The 22,662-nt window shown below is 45.1% G+C and overlaps 1 protein-coding gene across 5 annotated transcripts in view; it reads left to right on the forward strand.

The window, feature by feature from the left end:
* Positions 1 to 22,662, forward strand: part of Ninl (ninein like) — a 111,276-nt gene that overhangs the window by 67,241 nt on the left and 21,373 nt on the right. For all 5 annotated transcript variants that reach the window (XM_048348676.1, XM_048348677.1, XM_048348675.1 and 2 more), the window contains 7 exons: positions 1,315 to 1,489; positions 2,385 to 2,495; positions 3,030 to 3,110; positions 14,206 to 14,338; positions 16,385 to 16,491; positions 17,414 to 17,721; positions 20,833 to 21,924. In XM_048348676.1, the coding sequence (XP_048204633.1) occupies positions 1,315 to 1,489; positions 2,385 to 2,495; positions 3,030 to 3,110; positions 14,206 to 14,338; positions 16,385 to 16,491; positions 17,414 to 17,721; positions 20,833 to 21,924 (2,007 nt within the window). The remainder of the gene's footprint in view (positions 1 to 1,314; positions 1,490 to 2,384; positions 2,496 to 3,029; positions 3,111 to 14,205; positions 14,339 to 16,384; positions 16,492 to 17,413; positions 17,722 to 20,832; positions 21,925 to 22,662) is intronic.

Genomic DNA, 22,662 nt, shown 5'->3' on the forward strand with positions numbered 1-22,662 from the left:
TGCTATCTTTGAACTAAAAAGCTCAGAAATAGTGCCCAGGCCTTGAGTTCAAGCCCCAAGACACACACACACACACACACACACACACACACACACACACACAGAGAGAGAGAGAGACAGAGAGACAGAGAGAGACAGGGAGACAGAGAGAGAAAGACAGAGAGACAGAGACAGAATAGTATTTATTTAATTTTTATTTTTATTTTGCCAGTCATGGTCCTTGAACTCTGGGCCTAAGCACTGTCCCTGGGCTCCTTTTGCTCAAGGCTATCACTCTACCACTTGAGCCGGAATGCCACTTCTGGACTTTTCTGTGATTAATTGGAGAAAAGAATCTCAGACTTTCTTGCCTGAACTGGCTTCAAACTGTTATCCTCAGAACAGCCTCTGTAGAAGTTAGGATTATAGGCATGAGCCACCAGCTCCTGGCAAGAATAGTAATTTAAGACCACTCCAAATGTTTATGGAGTATTCAAGTAGTCACATTTGTAGTATTTCCCCCTAAGTAACAGCTGCCTTGTATCCTTTGATTTCTTCCCCTTTGGGTATTGCTTCTTTAAAGTTGTGAGCTGAGATTAAAAGTCTGGGCTCTGTAAACTGAAAAATGACCCTGTATCTTCTCTTATGTTTGATCCTGGCTCTGCCAAAGCTCCTGCTGAAGTAAGAGACTCACTTCTCTGCAATCAAGATAGAGTTAGTATGAGAAGTCTGTGAAGCAGCTGTTTCAGTGATAAGACTAAGATTTGACCTTGTTTTTCCATGAGAGAAAAAGTTGTTGCTAAAGATGAATGCAGAGTCTGAGGGGGAGATGCCCCGTGCTCTCCCTCTGATTTGGGGAATTTACTGTCCATACTCTATTTTTGGCCTATTTTCTGAGGAGGGATGTTGACTTTTATGTGCATCTGGTGTAAAAAAGGCCTTTGTCACAGGCTACTGTGGAGCCCTGTATGTGAAGTGCAAGAACAGTAGGTGGAAGGCTGAGCATCAGTAGGACCCATCCCAGGGAATTCTATGTATTTACTTGCCCCAGGGATATGAGAAAGCTTCTGGTGTTTGATATTTGACTTACCAGCATCCCTTGTCTAGAGGTTACATCTGGAAGCTTGTGAGGGAGGAACACCCACCACCAGGTCTGCACTCCTTCTAGCATGGGCAGTTCACTTGCTGAAAGTCAATCTATCTTCCAAATAGGATGATAGAGTCCAAGGTAGTCAGACTAGGGCTGAGGGCAGGGGGATTCTGAAAGGGGAGGGGTCTTGGGAAGGCAGGTGGTACCTGTAGGAGCCCCAGTGTGGGTTGTGTGCTGTGTTTCAGACATCTGGAGCAGGAGTACAGGGGAAGGCTGAGCCTACTGCGATCTGAGGTGGAGATGGAGAGGGAGCTGTTCTGGGAACAGGCCCGCAGGCAGAGGTCTGTGCTGGAGCAGGATGTGAACCGCCTGCGGGCTGAAGAGGTCACCCTCCGAGAGAAGCTGACTTTGTCTCTGAAGGTAGGTGGAGCTCCATCTCTGGGGGTACCTTGTTTAGACAGAAATGGTTGGAAGAACAAAATGATGTTACAGGCTCTGCCAGAGCAAGTGATCTAGTCTTTCAAGGAAATCACTTTTACTCCTTCCTCTGGCTCTCATTCTACTCTGGGCCTATCTGACCTGAATGCAGGGAGGACCAGCCACCATAGACAGCATGGCTGCATCCTAGAATCTAGGCATACCTACAGACATAGCCTGCCAGACTCCAGGATTGTGGCCTGGAGAGACATGGCTTCTATGGGCTTTGGTTCACGTCCCATGCCCCATACTTATCCTGTACTTGATTGCAATGAGATGTCTTGACTGCATGGACAGTTGAGATAGAGGCACTCACCTATGTGCCTGTACCTATGCTGTACCCAGCTCTTTCTTCTTTTCTAACTTAAGGCCATGTAGCCTCTTCTATATCTGTCCTGGTTCCCTTCAGTCTCTGCTTTCTCTGGGAGGAGGGCTGAACGTGACCCAAGCCATCCACCAATCTTGTCCTTTTGACCAGTTCTCCAGTGTCTACAGACCTCTCCTCTTAAGTTCCTTGCTGGACTTTAGCCATACTGCTGCTATTTCAAATACTTCAGAGATAGCAGCTTGCAAATGATATTCATGGTCTTACTGAGCATGGAGTTGGGAGAAAAGTGGACACAATGGGGAAGCCATGAGCTTTGGTGGGGACTGGGCCTGTCTCTCTTGGAGGCATGCTCCATGGTGGCATAGTCTTGCCTATGTGGCACAAAGGCCTTGCCTTTTGAGGGTTTTTCCTTGATTATGAATGCTACTAGGAACAAGCCTTTAACTTAAGAGAAGTGATACCAAGACCTGCCAGTAACTCCTTCCTTTGCTTTATGTGCCTGTATCTTAGGAAAACAGTCGATTACAGAAGGAGATCGTGGAAGTAGTGGAAAAGCTTTCAGATTCAGAGAAGCTGATCCTGAAACTGCAGAATGACCTGGAGTTTGTATTGAAGGATAAGGCAAGTCATTCTTTTGGTTTGGGGCTTGAAAAAATCTTGAAAAATATGTGCATGACTGAATTTAGTTACTTGCACTGGGATTTGAGACTAGATGGAAATTAACATGGTGACCTTGCCTTTTGTGCCTTCAAGGCAATGTGAAGTACCATCTGTCAGCTATGACTAGCACTTAGCAGGCTCTTTAGTGGCACACTAGGGCTGTCAAATCAGGCTTCAGTCCTTTTTCTAGGAGTGAGAGCAATGAGGGAGGCCAGAGCTCTGTTATGAAGAAATTCCCACATGGCTTTACCTGTCCCAAGAGGAGAGCAGAGGCTTCTTATACATTTGGAGGAAGAAGAGGAGGAAAAGAGTGTGGGAGTTTGTACCTGGAAATGCACAGCCTATGGGAAGGAGCCAGTCAGGTTCTCAGAGCTGGGGGGTGGGAGGGCTGTACCTGGCCTGAGGCTCTGCCCATCATTGCCTGTTCTGCTTGTCTGCTGAGCTTTGAACCCAGGGCTGTACACATGCTTATTTGCCTACCTTTCTGACTTTTAGCTGGAGCCACAGAGCACAGAGCTCCTGGCCCAGGAGGAGCGGTTTGCAGCAGTCCTAAAGGAATACGAACTCAAATGCCGGGTATGTGCCCTCCCCAGCCAACTTAGCCATCCAGAGCAGTCCTGTATCCTGCAGTACAACACTGAGGGCCCTTGTGTTTGTCATTGGTGCACAGACCCCTCAGATACCCGAGCCCCAGTCACTCTGCAGCAGTGGTAGAAAGGGGTGCCTTCGAGGCAGAGCCAGCACTGTTGGTTGGCAGGGTCTATCCGGCTCAGATTCATGTAGCAGTGTGCAAGGCCACAGCTCTTTTCTCTCATGGTGGGCTGAATTCTTTGTCTTCATGTGATCAAATAAGAGACAGGCAGCAGAAGCATCTTCTCAAAGCAGAGCTTCTCACAAGGCTGTACTCAGCCCCACATGGGCATTACTGAGTTGTGTTGTATCCCAGAATTCCTTAGTTTCTTTTCAGATCAGTTCTTTTGAAGAAATTTTAGTTTACTTTAAAAAACAAAACAGAAAACCCACAAAAGCAAATAAGAATTGAGTTGGGTTAATTAACAGTACAGAAAGGTTCTGATTTACACAGTAATTTATCATATTGTTTCTTATTAGCTCTTGGTTAGTATTTAATTTACCAAAAGTTAATTTCCTTATTAGCTCTTAGTATGTAATTTACCAAAAGTTAATTTATGTATAACTTATGACAAGCAATCTTTACATATACAAATATATTTGTGGTTAAATTGAATTAAGGTGCTAGGGTGTGAGTCTCTAGTCCCACTTACTAGAGTGTGAGGAAGGAGAATCACTTTGGCCTAGTAGTTCTGGGCAACCTAGCAAGTCCACAGTCTCAAAAGAAAGCTCCAATCATCGCCCACTTGCCCCTCTCATACCCGTGACACTAAGAAGGTCACATTGAAACTGGTAGAATAATAGAAAGTGAAAAAACAACCAAATGCTCAATATTGAAATGGTGAGATTTGTCCTGATTATTTTATATAGAATCCTGCATAGCCTTGAAAATAACATGGAAGTGATGATTCTAGAAATGAAATCTTACATAGGCAACATTGCTGAATGGCCAAAGATATTAAATAATAAGAATCCTCAGATTATGGCCATTCAAACTATATAGGGACTGGAGGTGTAGCTCAGTAGTAGAGATCATATTTAGCATGTTCAAGGGACTGGGTTTCATCTCCACCAGCATAAACGAAAACCAAAAAAAACCCCTGTGTAATAAACTCCATTGACAAAGGTGAGAAAAATCTGAGATCAACAAATTTTACTCTTTAGTCATTATTTATTTATTTGTTGGTCCTGGGGCTTGAACTTAGGGCCTGGGTGCTGTCCCTGAGCCTCTTTGTGTTCAAGGTTAGCACTCTACTACTTGAACCACAGTGCCATTTCTGGCTTTTTCTGGGTAGTTTATTAGGGTCAAGAGTCTCACAGACTTTTCTGTTCAGGCTGGCTTCAAACTAGTATCCTCAGATCTCAGCCTCTTGAATAGCTAGGATTATAGGAGTGAGCCACTGGCACCTGGCTTAGTCATTTATTTTTTCCTTCAAATTTTCTATAGTAAAAATTATGATAAGGTTGAGCAATATTATTTGTACCTATCTGAAAATGTGGCTCCTGGGTCCAAAGTATCTTCTGTGAAAATGTAGTAAACAGCTGGTTGTGTCCATCCAAGTCTTTCTGTGAAGGTTTTTCTCCAGACCACTACAATCTTGAAATCTGGTACTATTATGGTCACAAATAAAGGCACCAAGAATTGAAGTAATTTTACATGATGTGAAAATTGAAGCCAAATACTGGTGTCTCATGCCTGTAATCCTAGATAATCAGGAAGCTGAGATCTGAGGATTGTGGTTCAAAACCAGTCCAGGCAGAAAAATCTTTGAGGCTCTTATCTCCAATTAGCCAGCAATAATGCCAGACTAGAGGCATGGCTCAAGTAGAGTGCTAGCCATGTGGGAAATAAACCAAGAGAGTGCTCAAGGCCCTGAATTCAAGCTCCAGTACTGAAACGCGCGCACACGAGCAAATACTTTGGAGAGAACATGTATCAAGTGCCCTATGGCTGAGTAAACAGATAAAACATTATTTGGTTCTAAGAGTTTGCTACTAGTTGAATCTTTCCCTCCCTCCCTCCCTTCCTCCCTTCCTCCCTTCCTCCCTTCCTCCCTTCCTCCCTTCCTCCCTTCCTCCCTTCTTCCCTTCCTTCCCCTCCCTCCCTCCCTTCCTCCCTCTCCTCCCTTTTCTATCTTTCCCTCTCTCCTTTGTCTCTCCTTCCCTCCTTCTTCCTTCCCTTTCCCTCCAACTTCCCTCCCTCTCTTTTTCTTTCTTTTTCCCTCTTTTTCTCTCCCTCCTTCCCTTCCTCTCTCCCTCCTTCTGTCCCTTCCTATCTTCCTTCTTTCCTTCCTTCCTGCCTTCCTTCCTTCCTCTCTCCTCTCTCTTTGCCTTTTCCTCTCTCTCTTCTCTTCTCTCTCTCTGTACCAGGGCTTGAATTTAGGGCCTGGGTGCTGTCCCTGAGCCTTTTTGCTCAAGGCTGGTACTCTGTTACTTGGCCACAGCGCCACTTTGGTGGTTAATTGGAGGTAAGAGTCTCATGGACTTAACTGCTTGGCCTGGCTTCAAACCATGATCCTCAGAACTCAGCCTCCTGAGTCTCTAGGATTATAGGCATGAGCCACTAGTACCCAAATATTAGATGATTTTTAGTGATGTCCTTCCAGTTTAAATAGACATTTCCTTTGTTCCCATTGCCTATTGCTCCAGCTAGCCCAGAGGATGAAGGTGAGCCTGAACTGTGGTTCTGAGTGGGCTGTATCCACCACTTCTGGTGCCCTCTGACTTCATGCTTGAGCCTTGTTGCCGTGTTGCCATCCTCTTTTTGTCACTCTACCTTTTGACTCTTGAAATCCCTGTGTGGACAGCCATGGTATTCTCCCTCTGTACTGATATGTTAGGGCATGTTGGGGTATGCAGGTAGACCATGCTAGACCACTTTATTCTAGGATCACAGAAAATGCTGAATTTTTTCCTTCCTTTGAACTTGTTGAGGAGACTTATAATCTCGAAAATACCATCAATTAACATGTACCTCTAATGTACTAGATTTTACAAGCAATCTAAGGTTCCCCCAGGACCTCACACTTGCTAGTCAAAAGTCTATCATTTAAGCCACATCCCCAGCTCTTTTGTTTATATTTTATTTTTGAAATAAGGTTTCAATAACTTTTTCCCAGTCTGGCCTCACACTTAAGATTTCCCACAACCGACCTCTTAAGTAATTGAGATAATAGACAGGTACTTCTGTACCCCAACTAAATGCTCCTCCTCCTCCTCCTCCTCCTCCTCCTCCTCCTCCTCTCCCCCCCTCCTCCTCCTCCCCCTCCCTTCCTTCTCTCTTTTTCTCTCCCCCCCTCCCCCTTCCCCCTCCACTCCCACCCCCTCCTCCTCCTCAGGTACAGTTACAACTTGCTGACTTTGCATAGTTTTCAGCCTGTCACCATTGAAGGTTTACCATTCCTGTTGATATCTTATGCCTGTCCAATTGGACCATGTTTTTACTTTGGAAGGAAGTTCCTTTAATGAAATTCTGGTTGGATCAAGTTTCCTCAGTTTTTGCTTATCTGAAAAATGTCTTATCTTTTTTTTTTACCAGTCCTGGGGCTTGAACTCAGGGCCTGAGCACTGTCCCTGGCTTCTTTTTGCTCAAGGCTAGGTAGCACTCTACCACTTGAGCCACAGCACCACTTCTGAATTTTTCTATATGTGTGGTGCTGAGGATTCGAACTCAGGGCTTCATATATACAAGGCAAGTACTCTACCACTAGCCCCAGTCCCCCTTGTCTGTTTTTGAGATTGTTTTGGCTATTTCCAAAATAACATTTAGAGTACTTCTTAAACTTTTTTTGTTTTTGCTTCCAATACTGGGGATCTGATCTTTCACTTACTAGGGGCCCCGAGCCCTGAGCATGGTACCCTGAGCCCACCTCCAACCTTATTTTCAAAACTTTTAATTTAAAAATAATTCCAAACTTAAGTCTAAACATTAAAATAGTGTGGTTGCCCATATACTTTCATCCAGATTCAGTGGTTAACAGTCATCATGAACTATGCTTATGGTCATATAGATATGGATATATGTGCAGTTACTTCTGACCCATCTGCGTACAAGCTACATGTGCCATGACAGTTGCTCCTAAGTCCTGTGCAGACTCCTCGTTACCCTGTAGTGCATGAGAGCCAACTTGTTAAATATTCAGGAACTCAGTTGCTTAAAACTTTGATAGCTTTAAATAGACTATGGTAGAAGAATTTCCCCTGTAGAATTTTGCAAAAGCTACACAATAGGTCTCTGTTTTCTAGGAGTCAGTCTCTTAAGCTACTAAATATGAATGTTCTTTGCTGTCACTGTATTATCAGCTTCATGAATTAACCCTAATAAACACTGGTCAGCCTGCTGTCTGTGTTCTGTTTTCCTAGCTAATCTAACTATCCTGGGAATATTTCCCCTCCAGAATAGAAATCAGCCTGAAATTAGGGATCACTGTCCTATCCCTTCAGACTTCTTTTTTTTCTTTTTGGCAGTATTGGAGTTTGAGCTCAGGACCTTGAGCCTACTAGGCAGGTGCTCTACTTGAGCTAACACCTCCAATCCAAAAGAAACTGTGTAGCCTAGGCTGGCCTCAACCTCCTGATCCTCATTACCTATTTGCTACTACCACATGCTTCAACATTCTTTACTGTGGAACATTCTCAGAAGACTTTGTCTTTTAGGACATTTTTGATGAACATAATCCTCTCATTTCTAATTTTCCATGGAAACATTATTAACATTCAATAAGTGAATATTTATAGAGTGTAGTACAGTAATCAGTCCAAGCATTCAGTGAATAATGATTAAATTCGATGGTTAGCATTTCTACCTCCTCAAACATTTCTGTGTGCTGTGAAACTAGCTCCTCCTTCCTGGTATGTAGCATGTTATTTTACTATATTATTTTGAGATGTATGCTATATTATATGTAGTACAGTATTGTGAAGCCTTTGTTGTGTCCTCAGCTGGAATGGTAGGTCAGTCAGCAGTGTTGTAGATGTGAGGTATTGCCTGATATTCCCAGTGTGTAATGGTTGCTTTTTTTCTCTCTTAAAACTAGTAAGCAGTCATCAAGGAGATACTTAAAGGCCATGCAAAGGCCTGCTCTTCACCAAAAATTTCTTTCACTTAGCATCTGTCAGTGATTCTTACCCAGTTTAGTCTTTACTATGCTAGTTGCAAAATGGTGGATAGTCCCAATCCCAGCATCCCTCCACATCTGCTGTTGGTATTTTACTATAAGATAAAGGTCTGGACTGGGAATATGGCCTAGTGGTAGAGTGCTTGTCTCGTATACATGAAGCCCTTGGTTCGATTCCTCAACACCACATATACAGAAAAAGCCAGAAGTGACGCTGTGGCTTAAGTGGTAGAGTGCTAGCCTCAAGCAAAAAAAGAGAAGCCAGGGACAGTGCTCAGGCCCTGAGTCCAAGCCCCAGGACTGGCAAAAAAGAAAAGAAAAAGAAAAAAAGATAGAGGTCTAAAGCTCTACTATCTGAATTTATCTCTGTAGTAAATGGGTTAATTTATATAACAAAAAAAAAGCTAGAGGTCTAAAAAGGTGAACCAATTCAACACTGATACTCACTAGACACTTGGGGAGGACCTTGGGAGGGGAGAAAGTGGGAAAAAATGAGGGAGGGGGTGACACTGTTCAAAAAGAAATGTACTTATTACCTGACTTACATAACTGTAACCCTTTGTAAATCACCTTAAATCACAATAAAATTTAAATTAAAAGAAGACAGGTCTATTTATCTATTATGGGTCTATCTATCAATCTATATCTGTCTATTAATAGTTTGTATGAACATATTAATTCCTATTTTTCCCAGTGGTTTACCTATAGAATTTTTTTTTTTTTTTTTGTCATGGGGCTTGAACTCTGGGCCTGGGCACTGTACCTGAGCTCTTCTGCTCAAGGCTAGAGCTCTACCACTTGAGCCACAGCACCACTTCTGGTTTTTTGGTGGTTAATTGGAGATAAGAGTCTCATGGACTGTGGGATCTGGACGATCCCTTTCTCCCCCCACGGGGAGAATGGTAACCACAAACTCTATGAAAGAGCACTCAGCCTGGCCCTCCGCCAGCGGAAGGCCAAAGGCGTGCTCACATGGGCAAGCGCTAAGTTGAGGACAGGTTGCTGAAGCTTCCCCTCCCCCCAGTCCCCCCACATGTTACCGAGGGCGGAGGCGAAAAGGAAGGCATCAGGGACACGCTGCGGTGGTGGGAAGCGTCTCAAAGACTTTAATATGGAAGGGCACTTATATAGAAGTAATGGCGGGAAAGAAAAGGGGGCTGGCCAAAGGGCCAGTCATAGGCTAGGGAGCATGTCCATCAAGTGACATCATGAAACTTCCTTTGTGGGCGGGACAACCCCATCATGGTGGCACGCACGTGTTCACCTCCCAAGGGGTGGAGGCCAGAAGGTGGGAGGGACTTCCATTGTCCCAAGGCTGGTGGAAGGGCAGCCTTTCCCAGGCCATAATAATCCCCAACAATGGACTTTCTTGCATAGACTGGCTTTGAACCTCTGTTCTCAGAGCTCAGCCTCCTGAGTAGCTAGGGTTATAGGTGTGAGCCACCGGGGCCTGACTAGAATTGTTTGTTTTTCTTTTTCTGTGGTGCTGGGGATCAGATGCAGGCCTTACACATTCTAAGTGAGTATTGTACCATTAGGCTACACCTTTAGCCCCAATGGTGCCTAATTCATTAGAGGGCTTAGTAATTTTTTTTAATTGTCAAGATGATACACATAGGGGTTACAGTTACATGCTTAAGGTAGTGAATACACATATATTTCTTGTCATATCTGTTATCCCCGTCCTCATTTTTCTTCCTCCTTCCCTCCCTGCATCCCTCACCCCACTCCCCTAGCTTTCTTCATTATTTTTTTAAATCAAACAAAAGAGTCTTACCTTTAATCTACATTGTTGCTCTAGTCTACAATGCTTATATTCTCTATGGTTATTAATTGTAAAACAGTTCCTTCCAGATTAGGGGATATATACATATATATCTCTTTTTCTTTTGCTTAGTGTACTCTGTTCCTTCTTTTTCTCTAATTTTTCCCTCCTCCCTGCTACCCTTGAGCTGCTTCATTTGTTCTCATCAGTGCCCCTTGCAGCTGTTGGGCCCTTTCTACTGTATTCCCTCCCCCCCATTTTCCATTCATTCTGTATCCTCCTCCCAGCTTCTTTCAGATATGCACCTGTGTACATCTTGTGTGAAGTAAAGGGCATAGGGTCCTTTAGTTTCTCTAAGATTAGTTACAAAGAAGTCTTTTGCTTCCTTATCTTTGGTGTTCTTCACAGCCTGGATATTAAATTATGTACTTATGATTTTATGTACATGTGAATTAGTGGTTGTGTTTTACTTTTGGGTGCCTTTTTTCTCCCAAGGCTGATCCTTTCTTTTTTTTTTAATCTCCCTGTGAAATGGTACTTTGGGTCCCACTTTCTTTGTTGTGTCTCTTTGTTATTTATTTCTAACATCCACAGGGAGACCATGCACCATTGTTCTCTATGTTCTAGGCTTGTTTGTTTCGCTCAACATTATTTGTTCAAGGACCATCCATTTTCCTGTGAATGCAATTATTTTATCATTTCTAATTGCTGTGTAGAATTCCATTGTATATAGGTACCACATTTTTTGGATCCATTCATCTGTAGTGGAGCATCTGGGTTGTTTCCATATCTTGGCTGCTGTGAACTGTGCAGTGATAAACATGAATGTGCAGGTGTCCTTGTCATATCCTGAATCCTGTTGGAGAGCTTAATAATTTTGTCACTCTAATTGTACAGGATTTGGCCAATGACAGTCTCAAACTTCCAAAAACTGCCTCCTGATGTTGGCAGTTGAACCTCATTCTTTCCTTTGTGAGCTTGCTTCTGCCCATTAACCATGTCCTTGTGACATGACATCATTATTTTTGTTATTACTTGGTTTTGTTCCCTCTTCCTGACAAAGCACCATACTCAAGCTTACCTTATAGTGTGCCTGTACTCACTCTGGAATCTTCAATTTCTCCAAGGAGTCTTGGTTCCTTTCATGAGGGAATGATTTTAGAGAATAACATGCTTGATGAGTATATTGCTTTTGGACTTCACTGCTTCTTGCCAGAGGGCCTTTTTTCCCTTCAGTCTTCAAATACAGAAGGTAGGCAACCCTGGTGCTTTCCCCCACTGTGCATCTCCCCATCTTCCCAAAGTCATAACTCAGGGGGTTCCTTGTATTTTGTAATAAGAGTGTTTGTTAGCAAGGATACCATGCTTTTCCTTGATGCCAAATTCCCTTTCTATGTAACGATCACTTTAGTGTTGCCTCTTTCAGCCATTAATCTCAGTCCTGTTTAATGAGTTGTTTTTGTTAATGGGAATTCTGAAATGTCAATCAGACCCTCTTGAAAGAGTCCTTATGGTTCCTGTTTCACTGCTGCCATGGAATAGCATGCCGTCTATCAGAAAACTCAAAATTGATTTTCCCTTTAAGTACTTATACACAGGGTCCTAACAGATACCCAATTCTTCCTGCTGTCTAATAGCCTCCATGTGCGTGTTTAGCCCACCTTGTCCTAATAGCCAGCCTGAAGGCTCTACCCTCCTCTCACATCTCCTAGAACTGCTTCTTGATGGTGCTGTTGAATATTATTCCCATCCCTGATTTCCTTTGTGAGCTCGCTTCTGTCTGGTAACCAGACTTCCCTTTCCCTCAAAAAAAAAAAAATCGTCAAGGGTCGTTAAGCCACTCAAATAAATGTGCACTATCAATTGGCATTGGTGGCTCACACCTATAATCCTAGCTACTCAAGAGGCTGAGATCTGAGCCTTAAGGTTCAACACCAGTCCAGTTAGACAAATCTGAAAGACTCTTACCTCCAGGTAACCAGTTTGAGCTGTGGCTCAAGTGGTAGAGTGCCAGACTTAAGCTAAAAAGTTGAGGAAGAACATGAAGTTGTGGATTTAAGGCCCAGTACCTACATGCACCAAAAAATAAAAATGTGTATTGTGCATAATAGGATCCCTGCTCTCTTACCCCTGCCAGCTGCCTCCATGGAGACAGCCACTACCTTCACCAATCATCCCTAGCCTAACTATTCATGTCATCTGAGAGCCTTGGCTTCCTGGAACTGCTCTCAAAATGCCACTTGAGCCATAACATTGTGTAGAAATGATTCTGTGGATGTAGCCTTACAGGCTGGCATTGACTAGTCCATTCATGATATGAGCTCCCTCATCATGGAGGCATGTAGTTTCAAGTTGTCCCGTGGACATATTAACATTTTTAAGTAAAAATGTAATATAGGTGATGGTAGTGTATTTTATTTAGTCCAATATATCAGCAATATTACTTTAACACAATCATTGTAAATAAATAATTGAGATAGTTTATATCCTTTTTTTTGGAGAAAGCCTTTGAAATCAGGTATATATTTAGGCTTCAGGAACTCAACAGCCCACATAGCATACAACCCTGTATTAGACCGCTTGGGGCCAGATGAACCATGTGAGGCTAAAAGTGTTGTGATGGGCAGGACCAGTTAGCAACGAAACAGTACCTGTTCCAAAGGCTGGCCCAGCAGCCTGTCCTGGACTGCTTTCTCTCAGAACAGAACCTCTCCCTCCTTGGGAGAAACATGCATATTCTCAGCAGTACAGTGAGTGAGTACCTCTTCATGATCTTCAGAGCCTGTCCTTTCTCCCCACAGCCTGGAAGTGCTGAGGAGAGGCACCTTCTCCTTAGGAGACTTGATGCATCTGGCAGGCCCATTGGCCTCGAGAACTAGTTCCAAGAAGTAGGTTTGTCCAACAAGAGTTGTCCAGCCAAGTATCGGTGGTTCACACCTGCAATCTTAGCTACTAAGGAGGCCAAGACCTGGAGGATCATAGTTTGAAGCCAGTCTAGCCAGAAAAGTCCATGAGATTCTGTCTCTAATTATGCAGCAAAATACTGAACTAGAAGTGTGGCTCAAGTAATAGAGTACTAGCCATGAGCAAAAAAGCTGAGCAAGAGCATGAAGCCCTGAGTTCAAGCTCTAGTACCAAAGAAAAAATTGTCCAGAGAGACTATAAGGATCAAAAAGAAACTCAAAACCAGAGAGGGAGTTGCTGTCTTGTGTGTATGCCATGTTGGCCTTTGATCTTCTCTACACAGCTCAGTTCAGACTTGCTCTCAGCATGGTAGCCAGCTTCCCTCAGAGGGCTCATCCTAGAGAAGTGGGGGAACTTTGTCCTTCAAAGGCATGTCGCATTTTCTACTTATCTCTGGGTTAGAACCATCACAGCTTTGCTTGGGACCTAAAATTGGGGGCATAGACCCACAGCAGGAGTGATCATGTTGCCATTCTTCTTCAGAGTCTTCAGGGCTATAAACTCCTTTTTTCATTCCTTTAATAAGAAAGTACCTGAGCTGGCTTCTCCAGACATAACTTCACTTAAGTGCTGACAAAATGGTATCAGCCATTAATGTAGACCCTTCCTTTGAAGCTTCTACCTCTGCCTGTACACTCTCTCTCCCCTCGCCCACTTCCTGCTGCCTGTGCAGCCTCTACCACATCAGGCATCTCTTTGCCATGTGTATCTCCACTTTGTGGCATTTGATCTAAAGCAAGTAGCTAATAGCTATGGCTGCAGAGCCCTTTGCAGTTCCACAGTTGCTGAAGAAAGGATCCCAAAATATAGCTCAGCACATAAAACAGAAGGTCACACCTCATAGCAGCACAATTGTGGCTTTAAACAGCACCAGTAGAGTCAGATATTGATGATTGTCTGTACTTTACACATTTTACTTCAGAATCTACTCTTTTCCTTAAGTCCTTCCCCATGTAGGAAATGATTTAGTGCATGAGAAAGTCAAGAACTGCCCCCTACTTGTACTTAGCCCACTTCATAGTTAGGGACTTAAAATCCAGGCTGTTATAGGCAAGGAATACAATCAATACCTGCCGACCTCAGAGTGTGTTTAGTACATAGAGGATGCTTCCTGCAGATGGGGCTGGTTCTGGGTTTGTCATTTCTGGGCTGAGTGGCTGCAGTAGCTGGAGGAGGTATCTAACTGCCCATGTAGGACCTACAAGACCACAATGATGAGCTGCAATCCAAGCTGGAAGGACTTCAGGCACAGTTGCATGAGAGCCGACCCAGCCCATCAGGGGACTCAAGCATCCGTGGAAGGCGGCTTCCTGGACGTGGACCAGCAGGTAGGACCCAGCCCTTGCTGGGGTGGGTGGCGCTCCATGGAGATGGTCCTAAGGCTGGACACTGACACAGCATCATAGAGACTAGAGATCAGTGGAGGAGGGTGGAGGGTTTTGCCACTTGGATACAGGGATAAAAGTTTTGTTGATATGGATCATCATATGATGGATCCAGTGAGACATCACAGACAGCAGGGACGAACCCTGGAGGGACACTTAGAGAGGGTGGCTACAAGTGGATAGAGGTCAGTAACCACTAAAGTAACCCTCCTGCCTCATCTGCCTGGGCTCAGAGAGATCTTACTTGAGGCTCCTACCTTCTTAGCTGATGTAGTTGGGATAAGCTTCAAATGCTAAGGGGGCCTCTGTTGGGGACTATGTCCTGGCTTCTAGAGAATAGGGCGTCCTTGAGGTTTGCAGTGATCTTTTTGGAGGCCAGGGAATGGCATGTACTTGTAGAGTCTCTTTCCTGTTGGTTCTGCCAGGCAGTCACTGGAGCAGTTATTTGGGCCTTGTTTATTCCATGGGGCTCCCATCCCTCTGCTGCCAGTGAGTCCATGGTAACCCACCAGTCATAACAACCTCCTCAGTCATATGAAATGGCTCTAACCACTCAGAGAACACTGTGCTCCCCTCTGTAATTCCAAGAGCATGTTGTGGTGTTCACATGTTGCCCTATAGCTGCTTAAGAAAATAGTAAAGCGCACACACACACACACACACACACACACACACACACACACACACACACACACACACACATATATATATATATATATATCCTAAAGAGCCAACATGGGGACATCTAAGGGGAATCTAATGGGTATATCTCTGTATGTGAGATCCACTGAGGCAGCCCCCTCACCTTCAGGCTCCTTCACTGGAGTTAGAGGACCACCAGATCCACAGCTCTGGTAGCCCAAGAAATGAGAGATTGCCCTTGGCACGCTCCATGTGACAGGAAGGACAGAGGTGTTGGTGTGCAGATATATATGGGGTTTTTCACAAATTGCCACTTGAGTGTGACACGCAGCCCAGTCTCATAGAAAGGAATGACTGTCAGCTCCCCCAGTCCACTGGGGAGCCTGAGCTGTGCAGAGTGGGCTCCGGGGAGAGGCCATGTATCCCCACACAACCTTCCCCACACCAAGTCTGCCATTATTGAGGCCCCCTGTCAGGACCTTTAAACTTCCAGAATCTAGTGTGCTAGATGTACTACTGTAAGGAACCCACATCATTTTTAGTATAATAAATATTATTGGTCTATTAAGAAAATACAAAATATAAAGCTCAAAAATTCTGTGCATGTAGTAGTATTTCTGATCATTCTGTGTATGCATCAGACAAATGTGAAGCCCCAAACCACTTGGAAGTGAGCTGTGATTGCTCATGTACTGACATCACTAGCAGCTAAATTTAGGGTACAGTGAGTGCCATCTTATTTATTTATGTATTTATAGTGATATTGAGAACATTGCACTTGCTAGGCAGGCACTGTACCACTTGAGCTACACCTTGAGCTTTTTGCTTTTAGTTATATCTTTAAATAGAGTCTTTTATACAGGTTTAGGCCAGCCCGGACTATAATTTTCTTATTTACATTTCGTGTAGCTGAGATGACAAGTGTGGGCCACAAAGTCTAGCTTTTTATTATGATGAGGTCTTGTCAATTTGTGCCTGGGCTGGCCTCCAACCATGGTCTCCAATCTCTGCCTACTGAGTAGGCAGGACTACAGTGTTAGCCACCACATCCAGCTTAAATACACCATTTTATAGGCAACTTGGGGGTGAACTAAAGGCCCCTCCTCTTGCAGGGAGTTTTCTGATTCTTTGTGTAGTCTGTAAAGACAAGCTTCTGATTGCTAAGGAATAACTTTCAAAGTTTAATGTGATTTTTCCTGCCAACACCATATTCCTAGTGCACACAAAGGGCTGCTTTGTCATAGGGTGGTGAGAGGATTGATGAGCTCCAGATGTTAGTCTGGAGGCCTCAGAAGGGACCTGGGACCTCCTGAGCATGATGTAAGCCAAATATCCTCTTGCTTGTAGGCATTTTGTTTGTGGGTGACTCTACTCCTGTGAGTATAGGAACAGAAATAATGTTGGAGCAGGTGAAGGAACATTACCAGGACCTCAAGATCCAGCTGGAGGCCAAGGTAAGAGGAATGGGAGGTCACAGGCTATCTGCCAGGCAGCTTTGCTCTGTTGTGCTGCCATTGTCACACTTTTGCAAACTTAGCCTCCTCTGCCTGGTGATAAGTCTGTTTATCATAAGGAAACACTGTGGTGGTAACACTTGAAATTGTAGCAGGAGAATTGTGAGACTCTTAACTCAAATTAAACAAAAGGAAATACAATTACAGTAAGTCCATGCTCTCTTTGAAGGGAAGCAGGATGTAGGAATGATGTATCCTAGGGAGGAGCTATGTGCTGCATAGGGATGTGCTGATGTAGTCATGAGTTGTAAGGAATCAACAGTCACTGGCTTTTCTCTGTTTAAAGGACCTTGGATTTGCCTAAGGACTCTGTGACTTTATGTCCTTGACCTCTCTGGCTGAGTCATATTTCCTGCTTGTTAGACTCTGGTGAGGTTTAAGGGACATTGTCCATGACTTACTCTTCTATGTCCTCAATAAAGAGGCCTCCTCCATCTTGTAGTTGTGTTCTTGAGTCCCCTTGCAGCTGTGACATGGCCTTACCAACATGTTATCTATAGTCTGTCACGGCTTCTTGGATGCCTAGGGGAACCACTGGGCTTAAAGGGGTTAATTATTTCAATTCTTGTCACATTCTCTGTGTTCCTTGTTCCATCTGGTCTGGTACCTAACTCAGCTTGGCCACAAGTATCCTGACTTCCTGCTGGACCTGCCTCAGAGTCACTGCAAGTCATAGGGATAGTGTGATGCATGTGACCAAACTGGGCACTGTCAATTTCGTTGCCATCTCCTCTATTGCTTCTAGGTCTGATCAGGTCTGGGCTAGGGCTCCTGTCTGACAGCATCATATTTCTATGTTGATTGGTAGACTAGGTCATTGTTAGGACTTCCTGATTAGCATTGCTTATGTGTCTCTCTTCAGGTAAATTACTACGAAAGGGAAATGGAGGCTCTGACAAAGAACTTTGAGAAGGAAAAAAAGGAGATGAAGCAGGCTCACCAGGTTGAGGTCAGCATGCTGGAAGGCCAGAAAACAGACCTGGAGGCCCTGTACACAAAGTCACAGGAAGTGATCCAGGGACTGCAAGAGCAGCTTCAAGACAAGGTGCACAGTCCAGAGCCTGTGAAGGCTGGGCTGGCCCACTGCTGTGCACAGGAGTTGTGCAGCCTGGCCCGGCGCCTGGAGCAAGAAATGCACATGCGGCACCAGAACCAGCTGCAGCAGATAAGGTCAGCGGCTATGACTCAGTGTATACCAGAGCTGCTCAGTAAAGAACCAAATTTGACATTAGGTTTGGTTAAACTGTTCAAGATTATAATGCTTTACTGATAAGGAAGCGGAAGGCTTTTTTCTGGGCAAGTGACAGGGTTGGAAGAACTGGTTGCATAAATTATTTTCCACTTAATTTTTTAATTTAACTTAATTTTGTAAAGGTGATGTATAGAGGGGTTACAGTTACATAAATAAGGTATTGAGTGCATTTCTTTTTGAACAGTGTTACCCCTGCCTCATTTTCTTCTGCTTCCCACCCCCATACTTTTCTTTAAATTATTGGACAATGCTGCTGTTTGCTGTGTAGAAACTTGTTGGGGTTTTTGGGGTGATTTTTTTTTTTTTGGTAGTGATAGAGCTTGAAATCAGGATCTTGCTCTACCACTTGAACCAGCCTCCCAGCCCTTTTTGCCTCATTCATTGTTCAGGTGGGAACTGGCACTTTTGCCTAGGGGTCAGCCTTGGACCATGATCCTCCTGCCTCTTATTCCTATATAGCTAAAATGACTGGTGTATATCACTATACTTGAGTTGTAGGGTTGGTTTTTGTTGTTGTTGTTGTTGTTTGTTTTTGTTTTGGTGGTTTTGGGCTTGAACTCAGGGCCTGGGCACTGTCCCTGAGCTTCTTTGCTCAAGGCTATTGTAGCTCTACCACTTGAGCCACAGTGCCACTTCTGGATATTTTTCTTTTTCTTTTGGTAATTTATTAGATATAAGAGTCTCCTGGACTTTTCCTGCCCAAGATGGCTTTGAACTGTGATCCTCAGATCTTAGCCTCCTGAGTAGCTAGGATTATAGGCATGAGCCACCAGCACCTGGCTTTGAGTTGCTTTTTTTGTTTTGTTTTTTTTTTTGAGTTAGGGTTTTTTGTTTTTTTTTTCCAGTCCTGGGGCTTGAACTCAGGGCCTGAGCACTCTCCCTGGCTTCTTTTTGCTCAAGGCTAGCACTCTGCCACTTGAGCCAGAGCGCCACTTGGGACTTTTTCTGTTTATGTGGTACCGAGGAATCGAATCCAGGGCTTCATGCATGCTAGGCAAGCACTTTACCACTAGGCCATATTCCTAGCCTAACTTTTTTTCCCCCTGCTAACTTTTTTTTTTATTCTGCCCAGCCTAGTCTCAAACTGCAATCCTCCCAACTCCATTTTCCATGTTGCTAGTATTACAAGTATGTACCACCATGCCCAGCTCTCCTCTGTGTAGAATTTTTTTTTCCAGTCCTAGCTCTTGAACTCTGGGCCTGAGTGCTGTCCTTGAGCTTCTTTTGCTCGAAGCTAGTGTTCTACCACTTGAGTCACAATCTCCGTGTAGAATTTGAACTCAGTGTTCTTTCCCTTCTGCCTCAAGCTTTCCTGGCAAGCCAGAGCAACATGTCCTTCACCATTTAATATCATGCTTTAGTTTCAGTAGCAGATGGGGCATTGGAGAAAATTTTAGAGCCCCTTAAAATGATACTGACAGTTAATATGGGTTAGTGAGAGCCTTGAAAATACTAAAATGTTTGTAGTAAGGAGAAAAAAGTTATTTGGAAAACTTGAATGTGGTGTTTCATATTTTATCATGTCAGAGTTACCTAAGGAATGCCACCTGTGCCCATGTCCTGTGAGACTGACTTGGTACAGTCGGTGCCTGGCTACTGTAGATATGGTACTGGTTATCCTGTCAAAACTAAGATTACCCCTCCTACTTCCTGATTTGGCCACCCTCACCCCAGCAGGACCAAGTCCTCTCACTGGCCTGGATTGAACCAGTGGCTTAGTTGGGCATTGTTCCAGGGCAAGTGAGGTCAGATATTGACACTAAGAGCACATGGTCATGTCATCATCATGACAGCATCAGGTCAGTGACCTGGGTCTGCTCTTGACTTAGATGAGGTGGGCACTGTTCTTCTTGGCCAGGGGAACTTGGAGATGACCAGGAACATGAGATGCTGAGAAAGGAAGAGTAAGTTCTCCTTCTGCCCTCTACTCCAAGATGACACTATTGGAGCCAGTCAGGCCATTGGGGACTGACAGAAACTGGATGTCCCTGCTCTGGAGGACAAAGAACTCTTGTTTAAGTCTTTTTTTTTTTTTTTGAGTGTTAAGCTATTCTTCTTAAACCTAAGGCTGTGTAATATGGAACTCAGCTGGAGTTCCTTGTAGACTTCCATGAGGTGGCTGATGGTAGGTTTGAGAGAGTCCTTTTTAACATCCACAGTGTGCCTGGCCTCCCACCTGAACTGTCCCCAGCCCTGGATGCACTAGCTCTTCACTCCTGGTTTGCTTCCCAGCTGAGCTTCCAGTTATTCCTCTGTGCAAAAGGGTGACACATCCACCAGAAGGGTGACCTACCTGCCCTGGCTACAGTGCACCGCATGCCCTGCCAGACTTGGTACTCTGCCCAATCCTCACTTCACTTCCACACACACATCCCACACCCCTGGGCTGCGAAAGGTCCCAACCCAGCAGCTTGCAGGACTTTTTTTTTTTGCCAGTCCTGGGGCTTAAATTCAGGGTCTGAACATTGTCCCTGGCTCCTTTTGTTTTTTTTTTCCCTCAAGGCTAGCACTCTACTATTCAAGCCACAGAGCCACTTCTGAATTTTTCTACATATGTGGTGCTGAGGAATCGAACCCAGGGCTTCAAGTATGCAAGGCAAGCACTCTACCACTAGGCCATATTCCCAGTCCCATCTTACAGGGTTTTTCAAGGGTGGTTTTGCTTATGGCTGGGTTTCATTGACTGTTATGATGGATATGGTCCAGCCAGCATCCACCTTTGACTACTGAGCACTTTCAGTGTGGCCAGTGGGACAGAGGAACTATTGTACATAACAACCCCCTTATATTTACCATATGTTACAAATGCTGGCTTCTATGTGTGGAATCTAACCCATGGTGGCATATACCCTGTAGATTCCATGGAGCATCTTAGGAGTAGATAGAAACTCTGGGCAAGGAGAAGTACAGAAAGCTAGTGAAGAAAGAGAAGTTAGGTGGTTAGAATAGGAGCTCAGCGGCTTGTCTTTCCTGAGAAGGGCCTAGGCCTCACACTACCAGAATTCAGTGTGTGACTTATGTTTCCACAGGAGAGAGGCAGGAAATGAGCTGAGTCAGAAGCTGTCATGGCTGGAAGCCCAGCATGCTGCCCACTGTGAAAGCCTGTCCCTGCAGCATCAGTGTGAGAAGGACAAGCTGCTGCAGACACATTTGCGCCGAGCTAATGAGCTGGCAGCACAGCTGGACCTGGAGAAGGGGCGACGGGAAGAGAGAGAGAAGGAGATCCTGGCCCGTTGTCGGAGGCAGCAGCTGAAGCTGCAGGCTATGATGAGTGAGGAACAGGCACAGATATGCAGATCGTTTACTCTGGAGAAGGAAAAGTTGGAACGTACTTACAGGGACCAAGTGGAGAGGCTTGCCCGGGAGGCAGAGGTGCTGCGTGCCCTCTTGAAAGATGGAGGTACTACAGTGGGCAACGAGTCAGAAAGGCTGTGCAGCCCCACACCCCTGTGTCCAGATAGTGGGGATCAGCCACTGGTCCAAGTGGCCCTCTGTGCTGACAGAGATATGGGGGTGTCAGTAGGACACTGGCCTAGCCAGGGACAAACCCAGGATAGGGATGCACTTGGCCAGCCTTGCAGTGTGTATGCCATCCAGAGCCCAGCCCCCACTCGGATGTCCAGAGGCCCCTCAGAGGGCCCCAGCCTCCAAGACAACCATCAAGGTCCACTCAGTGCTGTTCCTTTGGAAAGAAACTCACATGTGGAGCCATGTGGAGTAAACAAGGGAGCCATCCTAGAAGGGCTAGCACCTTCTGCCAGGGCCTCAGCAAGCCCATTGCAGCCTGACACCCAGGAGCTGCTCTTGGAGGAGCGAGATGGCAGCTTGATCAAGGAGCCAATCTCCATAGGAGGCCAGGAAGGATCAGCCAGGGGCAGTAAAGGTGCCCTGGAGACTCAGCTCCAGCTTGATGGAGAAGCTGCTAACACAGGCCTCTTGCTGACTTGCCCTAAGGTCCCAGACCTTCAGGGGGTTGTGCCAGAGCGACTTGCCACCTTTGAGGAGACAGCAGCTGAAACCCTGTCTGAGAGAGAGAAGAATGATGTGAAAACCAAACTTCTACAGCTGGAAGATGTTGTCCGTGCCTTGGAGAAAGAAGCAAATTCAAGAGAGAATGACAGGTTTGGCCTCTCAGTTGCCTGACTGATCCTAGTGGCCTCTTGGTATGGAGTGTCACCTGGTCCTTCCCCACTGACAAGCTCTCAGACTGCCAAGCTGGCTGTCATGAGCACAGCCCTGTCCCTGGGCACCCAGGGTACTAGGTAATTAGCATGCATAGAGAGAAAGGATGGACCTTTCTGAGGCAGCTCAACTAACTAGTGTCCCCACTTCTGGTCTCACAAGGACAAGGTCTGTATTTGGAGGCCTCATATTTGTTGTGAATTACCTGTCAGCTTTCTGCCTGTTGAGAGAGGCTGATGGCTGAGAGGCTGCAGCTTCATCTGTATGTGCCAGCCTCTATAATTGCAGTGGCCCAACAAGTCCTTGTGCTGGTGGAAGAGTAAGATGCTGTCTGTGGAAAGAGCCTCTATGCTGGCATGTTCTGGGCTGGCCAGACACTTCCGGAGTCTAGTTGGTAGCCTCAGTGCCTGCAGGAACTTGAGATGCTGCCATAGCTGCTGTCTTCAATAGGTACTAAGGAGTGGAGAGGAGGTTGTCAATTTTGATCTGTCCATCAAATCAGATGCCCAGATTCCCAAGGAGCCAGGGTTACTGCTTTCTCAGCTCCCCTAGGAGACACAGGTGGAACTACGCTCTGTCACAGATGCCTGGCTCCTCGGAGGGTTTTTGCAGGCTGCAGAGCATGGCTTTGGGCCAGAATGGTGGCTACAGAGGTAGCCTATCTTCTGGCTTCTCCT

Source organism: Perognathus longimembris, chromosome 6, assembly GCF_023159225.1.
Source record: "Perognathus longimembris pacificus isolate PPM17 chromosome 6, ASM2315922v1, whole genome shotgun sequence".
In the NCBI taxonomy this organism is placed as follows: Eukaryota; Metazoa; Chordata; class Mammalia; order Rodentia; family Heteromyidae; genus Perognathus; species Perognathus longimembris.